Genomic DNA, 15,587 nt, shown 5'->3' with positions numbered 1-15,587 from the left:
GCAAGCTCCGCCTCCTGGGTTTACGCCATTCTCCTGCCTCAGCCTCCTGAGTAGCTGGGACTACAGGCGCCTGCCACCTTGCCTGGGTAGTTTTTTTGTATTTTTTAGTAGAGACGGGGTTTCACTGTGTTAGCCAGGATGGTCTCGATCTCCTGACTTCGTGATCCATCCGTCTCGGCCTCGCAAAGTGCTGGGATTACAGGCTTGAGCCACCGCACCCGGCCAAACATCAGTTTCTAAATAAATAATAAATAAATAAAAATAAATTAACTGGGCATGGTGGCACACGCCTGTAGTCCCAGCTACTCAGGAGGCTCGGGTGGGAGAATCACTGGAGCCCAGGAATTGGAGGCTGCAGTGAGCTATGATTGAGCCACTGCACGCCAGCCTAGGTTACAGAGTGAGACCTTGACTCAAAAAATATATATATGCCGGGCGCGGTGGCTCACGCCTGTAATCCCAACACTTTGGGAGGCTGAGGCAGGTGGATCACAAGGTCAGGAGATCGAGACCATCCTGGCTAACACAGTGAAATCCCGTCTCTACTAAAAATACAAAAAATTAGTTGGGCATGGTAGCGGGCGCCTGTAGTCCCAGCTACTCAGGAGGCTGAGGCAGGAGAATGGCATGAACCCGGGAGGCGGAGCTTGCAGTGAGTGGAGATCGTGCCACTGCACTCCAGCCTGGGCCACAGAGCGAGACTCCATCTCGAAAAAAAAAAAAATATATATATATATATACACACACACACATGCGTGCACACACACACACACACATCAAACAGGCTTGTTCACCTCTCATAAGACATCTCTTGCCTCCAACATCTCAGCATCCACATCTAAAATCCTCTTTTTTTTTAATTTACTTTTTATATTTATTTATTTATTTTTGAGATGGAGTTTTGCTCTTGTTGCTTAGACTGGAGTGCAATGGCGCAATCTTGTCTCACCGCAACCTCCACCTCCCGGGTTCAGGTGATTCTCCTGCCTCAGCATCCCGAGTAGCTAGGATTATAGACATGTGCCACCATACCCAGCTAATTTTGTAATTTTAGTAGAGACATGGTTTCTCCATGTTGGTCAGGCTGGTCTCGAACTCCTGACCTCAGGTGATCCGCCCGCCTCAGCCTCCCAAAGTACTGGGATTACAGGTGTGAGCCACCATGCCCAGCCTTTTTATTTATTTTGTTTGAGACGGAGTCTTACTCTGTCACCCAGGCTGGAGTGCAGTGGTGCAATCTCAGCTAACTGCAACCTCCACCTCCCAGGCTCAAGCAATTCTCCTGCGTTAGCCTCCGGAGTAGCTGAGACTACAAGCGCCTGCCACCATGCCCAGCTAATTGTAGTATTTTTAGTAGAGACAGGGTTTCACCATGTTGGTCAAGCTGGTCTCGAACTCCTGACCTCAAGTGATCTGCCCGCCTCAGCTTCCCAAAGTGGTGGGATTACCAGTGTGAGCCACCGTGCCTGGCCTTATCTTGACTTTTTTGAGATGGGGGGGTCTCACTATGTTGACCAGGCTGGTGTCAAACACCTGGCCTCAAGTGATCCTCCCATCTAGGCCTCCCAAAGTGCTGGAATTACAGATGTGAGCCTCCATGGCTGACTTGGAATCCCTTTTCTTCCTCCTCTCTAGTCTTCAGGGAAAACCTCCTTTAAGGAGCCTTCCTTCCTGCTAGGTGGAGCTGATTATCTGGTTGGTTACCTTTCCATGGGATTGAGCATCGTTCTGGCCAGACTTTGGAACCCATCTCACCCTGGGCCCCACTACTCTTGTCCCATGTCCTGTGGATGGCGGTGAGCTGAGTAGGGACAGGAGAAAACACCTCTTGGCAAGTGTTTTCCCACAGAGGCCTATGCTGCTCTTGCATGTCCTGGGCCTCAGGGACCAGCCTTGGTGACTAGCAGGTTTTCAGGCTGTTTCGATTCATGCAGGAGCCCTGCCTTTTGTAGGACACCCCATTCAGACCACCTCTCTCCTTCCCAGAGGGTCCTGGTGTGTGTGTGTGTGTGTGTGTGTGTTTTGGTTTCATTTTATTTTGTTTTTGTTTTTTGAGACAGCCTCTATTGCCCAGGCTGGAGTGCAGTGGTACAATCATGGCTTACTGCAGTCTCAACCTTCTGGGCTCAAGCAATCCTCCTGTCTCAGCCTCCCAAGTAGCTGAGACTACAGGCATGTGCCACCACACTTGGCTAATGTTTTTTGAGTTTTTTTTTTTTTTTTGGTAGAGATGGGGTCTTGCTTTGTTGCCCCAGCTGGTTGAACTCCCGGGCTCAAGTTATCCTTGGCTTCTCAAAGTGTGCCTTGTTGGTTCCATCTCCCCTTCTTCTGGGACTACATCATGTTGGTTCCATCTCCCCTTCTTCTGGGACTACATCATGTGAGAAGAGGGGGACCTTGCTGCTGTCTCCCGCCCCACCATCCTCCTCCTGGGGGTTCTGGGGCCCACTTCTCTCTTCCCCATGTCCTCTCCGCTCTTCTTTCCAAGTCCCAGGCTTTGGCTGGGTGTGGTGGTTCATACCTGTAATCCCAGCACTTTGGGAGGCCCAGGCGAGAGGATCACTTAAGGCCAGGAGTTCAAGACCAGCCTGGGCAACACAGGGAAACCCCATCTCTACACAACAAAAAACAAAAACAAAAATTTAGCCAGGTGTGGTGGTACACACCTGTGGTCCCAGCTACTGGGAGGCTTGAGGTGGGAGGATCACTTGAGCCCTGAAGGTCAAGGGTGCAGAGAACCAAGATCAGGCCACTGCACTCCAGCTTGAGCAACAGAGCAAGACTCCATCCCCAAATAAATAAATAAATAAATAAATAAATAAATAAATAAGACCCAGGCGTTGAGTCCCTCAGCTTCTGCCCTCCCCCCAGGTCTGGTCTCCTCTGACAAGGCCAGTACTGCCTCAGGGGTGGCCAGGTGTCCATCCAGGGCCCCTGGAGGCGCTGGTGGCAAAACTCGGAGCACTGAGCTTTCGGATTCGGAATCAGAAGGGCTTCGTTAAGTCAGTTCTGGAACTCGGGTGAGGACCCGAGCGTGGCCCGGTGGGGACGCCAGGGATGCCGGGCCGGGGAGGAGAAGAGGGGTGCCACCCGCGGACCCCGGGGCCAGGAGTCACCCTCGCCCTGCTCCCCCGCGGCCTCCTTGGTGCCTGTCTTCTCCAGGGAGAACGAGCTCTTCCAGCAGTTCCCGAACCCTCCGGACTGGTGGGTGCGGAGGGCGCAGGAGGCGCTGCATCCGCTGCTAAGCGTGGCCCTGCCGCTGTTCCCTGGCCGCCGGGGCCTCCAGCTGCCCTTCCGCGCGCCCACCCGCACTGTCGGTGAGCCCCGGCCTCGGTCCCGCGATTCCTGCCCTGTGCCCGCTCCCTCCCCGTCCCGCGTTGGTGCCTCGCCACCCAGACTGGCCTTTGGCCACCGCGCCAGCCCTGAACTCTGTCCCCGCCGATCCCCGCGGGCGGAAGGGAGAGAAGGAGGAAGGGAGGGGAGGGGGTGGACCGGGGATCCCAGCCCCGATCGCCTCCGGTCCCGCCCGCTGTGAGGGCGGCGATTCCGGTGCAGCAGAGCCCCCAGCCCAGCCCGGCCCAGGTGGACTCGCTGCAAGCACGCTACGTGGAGCGACTTACGCAGCTCTTCGAGGCGCACAAGGCGCGCTATGGTGTCCCCGCCGACAGGCACCTGGTCCTCACCTAGGCGCACCCCACCGCCTGGCCTCGCCTGTACCCTGGGTGACTGCTGGTGGGGGAGTGAAATTAAAGACTGGCCGCGGGGCGCGGTGGCTCACCCCTGTAATCCCAGCACTTTGGGAGGCCGAGGCGGGTGGATCACTTGAGGTCAGGAGTAGGAGACCTGCCTGGCCATCATGGTGAAACCCCGTCTCTATTAAAAATACAAAAAAAAAAAAAAAAAAAAAAGGGCCAGACGTGGTGGGGCACCTGTAATCCCAGCTACTGGGGAGGCTGAGGCAGGAGAATCGTTTGAACCCAGGAGACGGAGGTTGCAGTGAGCCGAGATCATGCCACGGCACTCCAGCCTGGGTGACAGAGTGAGACTCCATCTCAAAAAAAGAAAAAAAAAAAAAAAAAAGAAAAAAGAAAAAAAAGAAGAAGAAGAAAAAAGAAAAACATTAAAGGTGGGAAACAGACTTGCAGCCTATGTGTGTATTCGCACAGCAGGGGAGGTCCAGGCAGGGGTGGTGACCTTGAAATTCCTGGAGATGTGAACCAGGCCCTGCCCCCCAACTAGAGGTCAAATAGTCTCAGCAGGGCTCCTGGCCCCTGCCGGCGCCTGGGACCCAATGGGTGGGCTAGCCAGATCACTCTTGTCCACTCCAACATCAATTCCTGGGACACTCAGATGTCACCTCTCCCTTGCACACCCTTTACACCTCCCAGCCCCACCCAGCAGCCAGCCCAGGCTGGTGACTGACAGGAAGTTCAAAGATCAGGCTGAGAAAAAAACCCCGGAGACATCTGGGGCTCTGAATCCAAAGGTCTCCCCACTCACATACCTGGGGACACACGCTACTCCGGGAGGTGATTTGCGACTTAGCCAGGCCCCCAAGGTTGGGCTACTGTACGGAGAAAGTCTGCCCAGGTCCACATCCAAGCCTTCATCGTTTGTCCTCCAGGTTCTGGGGTCCTGCTGGAAGAGGGGAGATTCTGCAATGGGAGTTGCCACAGCCCCGTCGCCCCCCACCACCTCCAAAACCCTACAGAAGCAGCATCTAGAAGCAGTGGGCGCCTACCAATATGTGCTCACTTTCCTCTTCATGGGTGAGAGCAGGGCAAGCACGGGTGCCTGGGGTCTGCCAGGGGAGTAGGCCTTGGAGGGAGAGTGGCTGGGCTGCTGGCTTGCATGCCTAAAGACAATGACCAGGTGACTGGTCTGGGAGAGGGCCAGAGGAGATAGCTGGTTGTTCTGAAGGGGAGGAAGGGAAGGGAGCAGCTGGAGAGAATGATGGAGTTTCAGAAGTGAACTCTTCTCTTCCTCACCCTTCACCCAGGCCCTTTCTTCTCCCTTCTTGTCTTCGTCCTCCTCTTCACATCACTCTGGACCTTCTCTGTTGTTTACTTGGTGTGGCTCTACGTGGACTGGGACACACCCAGCCAAGGTGAGCTCCGGACGGGGGCCCAGGTAGCCAGAGATGGTGGGGACCTGGGGGGTAAGGGGAGGTGGCTCCAGGGGTTCTTCCACCAGTATTTCATTGTCTGCAGGTGGAAGGCGTTCGGAATGGATAAGGAACCAGGCAATTTGGAGACAACTAAGGGATTATTATCCTGTCAAGGTGATGGGTCACCCTGAAGAAACACTGCTTTCTCCCTCTCCCCATCTCCCACACCTAGGAGCCCTTCCCTGTGCTGGGGCCTGAGCTCCCCACTGCCTAAGCTTAGGCAGGGGACAGGGAACAGATGGTGGTTTTTTGTTTGTTTGTTTGTTTGTTTTGTTTTGTTTTTGAGAGGGAGTCTCGCTCTGTCACCCAGGCTGGAGTCCAGTGGCGTGATCTCGACTCACTGCAAGCTCCGCCTCCCGGGTTCATGCCATCCTCCTGCCTCAGCCTCCCGAGTAGCTGGGACTACAGGCACCCGCCACCATGCCCGGCCAATTTTTTTGCATTTTTAGTAGAGACGGGGTTTCACCATGGTAGCCAGGATGGTCTTGATCTCCTGACCTCGTGATCCGCCTGTCTTGGCCTCCCAAAGTGCTGGGATTACAGGCGTAAGCCACCGCGCCCGGCCTTGTTTTAAGACGGAGTCTCCTTCTGTCGCCGAGGCTGGAGGGTAGTGGTGCAATCTCAGCTCATTCCAACCTCCACCTCCTGGGTTCAAGCTATTCTTGTGCCTCAGCCTCCCTAGTAGCTGGGATTATAGGCGCCCGCCACCATGCCTGGCTAATTTTTGTAGTTTTAGTAGAGACAGGGTTTCAACATGTTGGCCAGGCTGGTCTCAAACTCCTGGCCTCAAGTGATCCAGCTGCCTCGGCCTCCCAAAGTGCTGGGATTACAGCCATGAGCCACCGCACCTGGGAGTGGATGATGTTCAAGAGTAGGCCCTTGGTGGGGCACCATGGCTCATACCTATAATACCAGCACTTTGGGAGGCTGAGATGGGAGGATCGCTTGAGCCCAGGAGTTAGAGGCTGCAGTGAGCCATGACTGCACCACTGTACTCCAGCCTGAGCAACAGAGTGAGACCCTGTCTCTAAAAAAATAAAAATAAAAATAAAAAGAGGCTGGATGCGGTGGCTCAAGCTTATAATCCCAGCACTTTGGGAGGCCAAGGTGGGCAGATCACAAGGTCAGGAGTTCAAGACCAACCTGGCCTACATGGTGAAACCGCGTCTCTACTAAAAATACAAAAATTAGCTGGGCATGGTGTCACGTGCCTGCAATCGCAGCTACTCAGAAGGCTGAGGCAGGAGAATAGCTTGAACCGGGACCCAGAGGCGGAGGTTGCAGTGAGCCGAAATCGCGCCACTGCACCCCAACCTAGGCTACAGAGTGAGACTCCGTCTCAAAAAAAACAAAAACAAAAACAAAAAACCTGGGCCCTTGACCCTATCCGAAGAAACTTTAACTTGGAACTCTGTTGGGGTGGAGGGCCCCTCTCTTCAACCGGTGTCTTGCCTTCCATCCTCCCTTCATCCTGCTCAACACCCCGAAGCTGGTGAAAACGACAGAGCTGCCCCCGGATCAGAACTACGTGCTAGGCGCCCACCCTCATGGGATCATGTGTGCAGGCTTCCTCTGTAATTTCTCCACCGAGAGCAATGGCTTCTCCCAGCTCTTCCCAGGGCTCCGGCCCTGGTTAGCTGTGCTGGCTGGCCTCTTCTACCTCCCGGTCTATCGCGACTACATCATGTCTTTTGGTGAGCCAAATGGGAGGAGGCGACTCCTATCCAGATGTTCCCCAGCCCCTCTGGAGACCCCCACCCCCACCATAATAAGTTCCCCACCCAGGACAGGGGCCAGCCTGAGCATTGGCCAGACTTGCAGTGAGAATTTGGGTAGGTTCCCTGACTTGGAGATGGGGAAACTAAAGGCTGGGTGAGGGGCGGGGGTGCCGTGGAGGCAGATGAGGACTACTTTCCACCTCCTCCTGCCCACAGGACTCCGTCCGGTAAGCCGCCAGAGCCTGGACTTCATCCTGTCCCAGCCCCAGCTCGGGCAGGCGGTGGTCATCATGGTGGGGGGTGCGCACGAGGCCCTGTATTCAGTCCCCGGGGAGCACTGCCTCACGCTCCAGAAGCGCAAAGGCTTCGTGCGCCTGGCGCTGAGACACGGGTGAGTGCGCGGGCAGGCCCTACCTGTCAGTTCTCTGCTGGTTTATGCCCTCTCTCAGTCCCCAGACATCTAGGTCCCTGCAGGGGACATCTGGGTGCCCAGAGACCAGCGCCGTGCCCTGCACTGAGGCCCACGTGGGCTCTCCAGGGCATGACTCGATGCCAAACATAGGGTCTGCTTACCCCAGCCTCCCTTCCACCTCCGTGGAGACAAAACCATAATGCAAATAGCAGGGCCCTCGGGCTCAGAAGCCCTGTTTTCCCTCTGTGATCCCATCTCAAAAGCAAAACCTTGTGCTTGTTTCTTTTTTTGTTATTGTTGTTGAGAGGGAGACTGGCTCTGTCACCCAGGCTGGAGTGCAATGGCGTGGTCTCGGCTCACTGCAACCTCCACCTCCCAGGTTCAAGTTATTCTCCTGCCTCAGCCTCCAGAGTAGCTGGGACTACAGGCGCCCACCACCACACCGAGCTAATTTTTATATTTTTAGTAGAGATGGGGTTTCACCATTTTGGCCAGGCTGGTCTCGAACCCCTGACCCCAAGTGATCCGCCCACCTCAGCCTCCCAAAGTGCTGGGATTATAGGCATGAGCCACCATGCCCGGCCAGACTTGTGTCTTTACTTGTGAAGAGGGCTGATACCTACCTTGCCACAATGTTGTTATTGCAAAGACTGAAAGAGAAAATGACTATGAGAAGGTCCACTACACAATTCAAGAAGAGTGAGTCCTGGCTGGGTGTGGTGGTTCACACCTGCAATCCCAGTGCTTTGGGAGGCCAAGGCAGGAAGATCTCTTGAAGCCAGGAGTTCAAGACCAGCCTGGGCAATGTAAGGAGACCTCATTCTCTAAAAAAAAAAAAAAATTAGCCAGGTATGCACGCCAGAAGTTTCAGCTACTCGGGAGGCTGAGGTGGGAAGATGACTTAAGCCACGGAGGTTGAGGCTGCATCGAGCTATGATTGTACCACTGCCCTCCAGCCTGGGCAAGAGAGCAAGGCCTTGTCTCTTTTTTAAAAATTTAATTTATGTATTTATTCTAAATTTTCTAATGTTTATTTTTTTTAATTTTTGGAGATGGAGTCTCACTCTGTTATCCAGGCTTGAGTGCAGTGATGTGATCTTGGCTCACTGCAACCTCTGCCTCCTGAGTTCAAGCAGTTCTCCTATCTCAGCCTCCCAAGTACCTGGGACTACAGGTGCACATCACCACGTCGGTTAATTTTTGTATTTTGAGTAGAGATGGGGTTTCACCATATTGGTCAGGGTGGTCTTGAACTCCTGACCTCAGGTGATACACCCACCTGGGCCTCCCAAAGTGTTGGGATTACAGGCGTGAGCCACCGCGTCTAGCTATTTATTTATTTTTATTTATTTTTATTTTTTGAGACGGAGTCTCGCTCTGTCGCCCGGGCTGGAGTGCAGTGGCCGGATCTCAGCTCACTGCAAGCTCCGCCTCCTGGGTTTACGCCATTCTCCTGCCTCAGCCTCCTGAGTAGCTGGGACTACAGGCGCCCACCACCTCGCCTGGCTAGTTTTTTATAATTTTTAGTAGAGACGGGGTTTCACCATGTTAGCCAGGATGGTCTCGATCTCCTGACCTCGTGATCCGCCCGTCTCGGCCTCCCAAAGTGCTGGGATTATAGCTATTTATTTTTTGAGAAAGAGTCTCATTCTGTCACCCAGACTGAAGTGCAGTGGTGCAATCTTGGCTCACTGCAACCTCTGCCTCCCAGGTTCAAGCGATTCTTGTACCTCAGCCTCTGTAGTAGCTGGAATTACAGGTATGCACCTCCACACCTGGCTAAGTTTTATATTTTTGCAGAGACAGGGGTTTCACTATGTTGGCCAGGCTGGTCTCCAACTCCTGACCTCAAATGATCCTCCCCTTGGCCTCCCAAAGTGCTGGGATTACAGTTGTGGTTAGTCACAAAACCCGCTCTCTAAAACAAAGCAAAATAACAAGAAAGAAATGTGAGTCCTGTCTTCTAGATCTTTCTTTGTAGCCATAGTCATATGCTTTGAATGGCCCTGGAAGGTAGCATCTGGACGTAGTGGGAGGGACTTGCAGCCCCTGGGGGTGCCCATCTCAGAGCAGTCCAGCAGCCTGAGCCCCCTCTTCTCTCTTGCTCCTTCCCAGGGCGTCCCTGGTGCCCGTGTACTCCTTTGGGGAGAATGACATCTTTAGACTTAAGGCTTTTGCCACAGGCTCCTGGCAGCATTGGTGCCAGCTCACCTTCAAGAAGCTCATGGGCTTCTCTCCTTGCATCTTCTGGGGTCGCGGTCTCTTCTCAGCTACCTCCTGGGGCCTGCTGCCCTTTGCTGTGCCCATCACCACTGTGGGTGAGTGCCCACCTCCGGGGGGATAGCCACCAGCCGCTGAGTGGGTATCAGGGACCCCTCGCCTACCTATGTCTCCCTCTCCCTGCAGTGGGCCGCCCCATCCCGGTCCCCCAGCGCCTTCGCCCCACCGAGGAGGAAGTCAATCACTATCATGCCCTCTACATGAAGGCCCTGGAGCAGCTCTTTGAGGAGCACAAGGAAAGCTGTGGGGTCCCCGCTTCCACCTGCCTCACCTTCATCTAGGCCTGGCCGCAGCCTTATGCTGAGCCCCTGAGCCTAAGGCACTGAGATCTCCACCCACTGTGGACTCCATGCCTCCAATAAAAGGTAGTTCTGGGCCCAGCGCAGTGCCTCACACCTGTAATCCCAGCACTTTGGGAGGCCGAGGCGGGAGGATCACTTGAGCCCAGGAGTTGAAGACCAGCCTGGGCAACATAGTGAGACTTCATTTCTACAAAAACTAAAAAATAATATTGCTAATTAGCCGGGCATGGTGGCATGTGCCTGTGATCCCAGCTACTCGGGAGGCTGAGGCGGACTTGCTTGAACCCGGGAGGTGGAGGTTGCAGTGAGCTGAGATCGCACCACTGTACTCCAGCCTGGGCAACACAGCAAGACTCAATCTTGAAAAAAAAAAAAAGTTGTTAAAGCTATAGTAGGCTGGGTGTGGTGGCTCATGCCCGTAATCCAAACACTTTGGGAAGCCGAGACAGGTGGATCACCTGAGGTCAGGAGTGCAAGACCATCCTGGCCAACATGGCAAAACCCCCTCTTTACTAAAAATACAAAAATTAGCTGGGCATAGTGGCTCATGCCTATAATCCCAGCTACTCGGGAGGCTGACGCAGGAGAATCGCTTGAACCCAAGAAGCAGAGGTTGCAGTGAGCTGAGATCACACCACTGCACTCCAGTCTGGGCAACAGAGCGAGATTCCATCTCAAAAAAAAAAAAAAAAAAAAAAAGTTGTTAAATCTATAATCGTTCTGGAAGTGAACATGGCCAGGCATGACTCGCCCCCATCCTGATGTGCTGCAAAGCTGCTGCCTTAGATCGGGTATCAGGACCCTGAACTGTCCTCCCAGTGAGAGTTCAGTCTGCGGCATGACCTTGGACAAGCCGCTTCCTTTTGCCTGTTTACTTCTTTGTCCGTAAATAAAGGCATCTGCTTAGCAAAGAGCTATTGGGCATTGAGGTGGAGTTAGGAGGGAGGATCTGTGGAGGGGCAGGCTTTGAAGAGTGAGCAGGATTTAGGTGGAGGTGAAGTTAGGGTAGATGGCGGAATTCCAAGAGCTAAAGGTAAGAGCAGTCAAGGACACTTAACAGGATGGGGAAATGGTACCATCGCCAGTGAAGGAAAGATAGAGTTAAGAACACAGCTCACGGCCAGGCGCCGTGGCTCATGCCTGTAATCCCAGCACTTTGGGAGGCCGAGGCAGGTGGATCATGAGGTCAAGAGATCAAGACCATCCTGGACAACATGGTGAAACCCCGTCTCTACTAAAAATACAAAAATTAGCTGGGCATGGTGGTGCTCTCCTGTAGCCTCAGCTACTCAGGAGGCTGAGGCAGGAGAATCGCTTGAACCCTGGTGGCAGAAGTTGCAGTGAGCCAAGATCATACCACTGCACTCTAGCCTAGCCAATAGAGTGAGACTCTGTAAAAAAAAAAAAAAAAAAAAGACAGCATTCTTTTTTTTCTTTCTTTCTTTTTTGCTCAGTATTTGAGTTTAGCATTTGGCTCAAAATTACAGATGGTTTTGAAGATTAAATGAAGATTAAATCTTAATTAAGATCTAAGGATTTAGGCCGGGCGCGGTGGCTCAAGCCTGTAATCCCAGCACTTTGGGAGGCCGAGACGGGTGGATTACGAGGTCAGGAGATCGAGACCATCCTGGCCAACCCAGTGAAACCCCATCTTTACTAAAAATACAAAAAAACTAGCCGGGCAAGGTGGCAGGTGCCTGTAGTCCCAGCTACTCGGGAGGCTGAGGCAGGAGAATGGCGTAAACCCGGGAGGCGGAGCTTGCAGTGAGCTGAGATCCGGCCACTGCACTCCAGCCTGGGCGACAGAGCGAGACTCCGTCTCAAAAAAAAAAAAAAAGATCTAAGGATTTAGAACAAAGACTGGCACAAAATAGGAGCCAGTCAGCGTTTGTATCATCATCCTCACCACTATCATCCTTATAGGCACGGTACTGGTAAAGTGAGGGGGTGAGACTAAATGGTCTAAGAGCCCTGGTATGGCCAGACATGGTGGCTCATGCCTGTAATTCCAGCATGTTGGGAGGCTGAGGTGGGAGAATCACTTGAGCTCAGGAGTTTGAGACCAGCTTCAGCAACACAGTGAAACCCCATGTCTATGAAAAATACTAGAAATTAGGGCCAGGTGCGGTGGCTTATGCCTGTAATCCCAGCACTTTGGGAGGCCAAGGCGGGAGGATCAACTGAGGTTGGGAGTTCCACACCAGCCTGACTAACATGGAGAAACCCAGTCTCTACTAAAAATACAAAATTAACTGGGCGTGGTGGCACACGCCTGTAGACCCAGCTATTCACGATGCTAAGGTGGGAGAATTGCTTGAACCCGGGAGGCGGAGGTTGTGATGAGCCGAGATCACGCCATTGCACTCCAGCCTGAGCAACAAGAGCGAAACTCCAGCTAAAAAAAATAAAATAAAATAAAGAAAGAAAGAAAAAAGAAAAACACTAGAAATTAGCCAGGTGTGGTGGCTTATGATTGTCATCCCAGCTACTTGGGAGGCAGAGATGGGAGACTCTCTTGAGTCTAGGAGGTCAAGGCTGCAGTGAGCCAAGATCGTGCCGCTGTACTCCAGCCTGGGTAACAAAGCGAGACCCGTCTCAAACAAACAAACAAAAAGAGCCCTGGGGTGGTCACAGTATCCTCCGACTTTGGTCGATCCTATTTGCTGGCTGGCTTTATGTATTCAGGACTTCATCAAGAATAACTCTTTGGAATGTAATTGGAATGTCCTATATTTGCTTCTACCATCCTATAAAATTTATTTGTGGGAAGAATTTTCCCTTTATTGGATGAAAATCTGGGCAGTTCCATGACTTCCCTGGGCCATTCTCAGATAATAAGTTCTACATTCATTTTAAGTTGGAGCATAGTAATGTTTCGTTCAGGCCAGGCACAGTGGCTCATGCCTGTAAGCCCAGCGCTTTAGGAGGCCGAGGCAGGAGGATCACCTGAGACCAGGAGTTCAAGATCAGCCTGGCCAACAACATAGTGAAACCCAGTCTACCAAAAATACAAAAATTAGCTGGGCATAGTGGTGGATGTCTCTAATCCCAGTTACTCTGGAGGCTGGGGCAGGAGAATCGCTTCAACCCAGAGGCGGAGGTTGCAGTGAGCCAACATAGCCCCATTGCACTCCAGCCTGGGCGACAGAGTGAGACTGTCAAAAAATAAAAATAAATCAGCTCTGGGTTTGAGTAACCTCGCCCTGGATACCCTTGGAGTACAGGCAGGCCTCGACGTGGCCACTTGTCCTTCCCTCTTTCCTGCTGTGGGAGCATTCAACCAGTCACAATCCGGCCAATAGATTTCTCTAGTGGGCACATTTTCCAGACACTGAGGATGGGCTGGGTGTGGTAGTACTCATCTATCATCCCAGAGTTTGAGAGGCCAAGGTGGGAGGATCGCTTCAGGCCAGGAGTTACAGGCTGAGCCAAGACTCCACCACAGCACTCCAGCCTGGACAACAGAGCACAATCCTGTCTTTTATTTTATTTTATTTTATTATTATTATTTTTTTTTGTATTTTTAGTAGAGACGGGGTTTCGCCGTGTTAGCCAGGATGGTCTCGATCTCCTGACCTCGTGATCCGCCCGTCTCGGCCTCCCAAAGTGCTGGGATTACAGGCTTGAGCCACCGCGCCCGGCCGATCCTGTCTTTTAAAAAAGAGGAAGAAGCAGCAGCGTTCGCAGCGTTATGAGCTCAGCCTGTCGCTGTCTTTCGGGGCTATTCTCTCCTGCCATCCTCCATATGGCCACCAGAGGGCGGTCTCTACACAGAAGGCAAATCTGTCCCTCCCCTTCGGAGGGGCTAGCCAGACTCTGCCTACAGGCTGGGTCCAAGGTGCGGCCCCACCCAGGACAGGCGACCCGGAGCTGCTTGTTCTTGCAAAGCAGGCTGTGTTTCAGCCCTGGGCGTTACTCAGGCTGTCCCCTCCCACCTGAGGGACCCAGCCCCTCTTATCTGGAAGGGGACTTTCAAGACTCAGTTTAGGTTCCATTTCCAAGACACCTTCCCCAACCTGCCAACCTGCCGGGCTGGTCCAGGGCCCTCCTCGCCATCCGCATAGCTCTGCTTAAAGATCTATCACAGGCCGGGCGCGGTGGCTCAAGCCTGTAATCCCAGCACTTTGGGAGGCCGAGACGGGCGAATCACGAGGTCAGGAGATCGAGACCATCCTGGCTAATACGGTGAAACCACGTCTCTACTAAAAAATATAAAAAACTAGCCGGGCGAGGTGGCGGGCGCTTGTAGTCCCAGCTACTCGGGAGGCTGAGGCAGGAGAATGGCGTAAACCCAGGAGGCGGAGCTTGTAGTGAGCTGAGATCTCGCCACTGCACTCCAGCCTGGGCCACAGAGCGAGACTCCGTCTCAAAAAAAAAAAAAAAAAAAAAAAAAAGATCTATCATGACCTTCTCCAGCCTGGCCAACATGGCAAAAACCCATCTATACTAAAAATACAAAAATTAGCTGGGCATGGTGACAGGTGCCCGTGATCCCAGGGACTTGGAAGCCTGAGGCAGGAGAACCACTTGAACCCAGGAGGCGAAGGTTGCAGTGAGCAGAGATTGTGCCACTGCACTCCAGCCTGGATGACAGAGTGAGACTCCATTTCAAAAAAAAAAAAAATCTATCACGACTTTCTGTACTTTTTGGTTGTTTGTTTTGCTATTTTGTTTTTTTGACACAGAGTCTAGCTCTGTCACCCAGGCTGGAATGCACTGATTCCACCATTTTGCCCAGGCTGGTCTTCAATTCCTGGGCTGGAGCAATCCTCCCGCCTTGGCCTCCCAAAGTGCTGGGATTACAGGTGTGAGCCACCGCACCTGGCCCTCTGTGTTGCTTTAAAGCAGCAATTTATCCAAAAATTAAATAACTTGAGCATCAATAAGAAAGGCAACTTCAGGCTGGGCGCGGTGGCTCACACTTGTAATCCCAGCACTTTGTGAGGCCAAGGCGGGCAGATCATGAGGTCAAGAGATCGAGACCATCCTGGCCAACATGGTGAAACCCCGTCTCTACTGAAAATACAAAAATTAGCTGGGTGTGGTGGTGTGTACCTGTAGTCTCAGCTACTCAGAAGGCTGAGGCAGGAGAATCACTTGAACCTAGGAGGCAGAGGTTGCAGTGAGCTGAGATTGTGCCATTGCACTCCAGCCTGGCGACAGAACAAGACTCCATCTGAAAAAAAAAAAAGAAAGAAAGAAAGGCAACTGCATTGGATTGAAACACATTAAACATGCTTCAATCCATGGGTCCTTTTTTTTTGAGACGGAGTCTGGCTCTGTTGCCCAGGCTGGAGTGCAGTGGCACAATGTCGGCTCACTGCAACCTCCACCTCCTGGGTTCAAGCAATTCTCCTGCCTCAGCCTCCCGAGTAGCTGGGACTACAGGGATGTGCCACCACACCCAGATAATTTTTTTTTTTTTTGTGGAGACGGGGTTTCACCATGTTGGCCAGGCTGGTCTCGAATTCCTGGCCTCAAGTGATCCACCTGCCTTGGCCTCCCAAAGTGCTGGGATTACAAGAGTGAGCTACCGTGCCCGGCCAACAAGAGCGAAGAGGCTGACCAACGTGGCAAAATCCCGTCTCTACTAAAAATACAAAATTAGCTGGGTGTGGTGGTGCATGCCTGTAATGCCAGCTACTTGGGAGGCTGAGGCAGGAGAATCACTTGAACCCGAGAGGCGGAAGTTGCACTGAGCCGAGATC

The 15,587-nt window shown here is 52.9% G+C and overlaps 1 protein-coding gene and 1 pseudogene across 2 annotated transcripts; both read left to right on the top strand.

The window, feature by feature from the left end:
* The first annotated feature begins 1,928 nt into the window (after positions 1-1,928).
* Positions 1,929-3,726, top strand: LOC111527908 (annotated as a pseudogene).
* A 758-nt stretch (positions 3,727-4,484) lies between these two features.
* Positions 4,485-10,790, top strand: MOGAT3 (monoacylglycerol O-acyltransferase 3). 2 transcript variants are annotated; one of them, XM_023194458.2, is made up of 7 exons: positions 4,485-4,769; positions 5,000-5,107; positions 5,211-5,281; positions 6,657-6,861; positions 7,102-7,276; positions 9,413-9,615; positions 9,704-10,790. In XM_023194458.2, exons 1-7 carry the CDS (start codon positions 4,661-4,663, stop codon positions 9,856-9,858), a joined length of 1,026 nt encoding a protein of 341 aa, XP_023050226.1. In that variant the 5' UTR covers positions 4,485-4,660; the 3' UTR covers positions 9,859-10,790. The 2 variants fall into 2 exon arrangements, with proteins under 2 accessions (XP_023050226.1, XP_023050227.1); XM_023194459.1 differs by lacking the exon at positions 9,413-9,615 and having other exon boundaries at positions 4,499-4,769; positions 9,704-9,956.
* Positions 10,791-15,587: the final 4,797 nt, after the last annotated feature.

The sequence above is a fragment of the Piliocolobus tephrosceles genome, chromosome 8 (assembly GCF_002776525.5).
Source record: "Piliocolobus tephrosceles isolate RC106 chromosome 8, ASM277652v3, whole genome shotgun sequence".
Taxonomy (NCBI): Eukaryota; Metazoa; Chordata; class Mammalia; order Primates; family Cercopithecidae; genus Piliocolobus; species Piliocolobus tephrosceles.
Note: the sequence above shows the minus strand (reverse complement) of the source record. Positions and strands in the feature narration are given on the sequence as shown.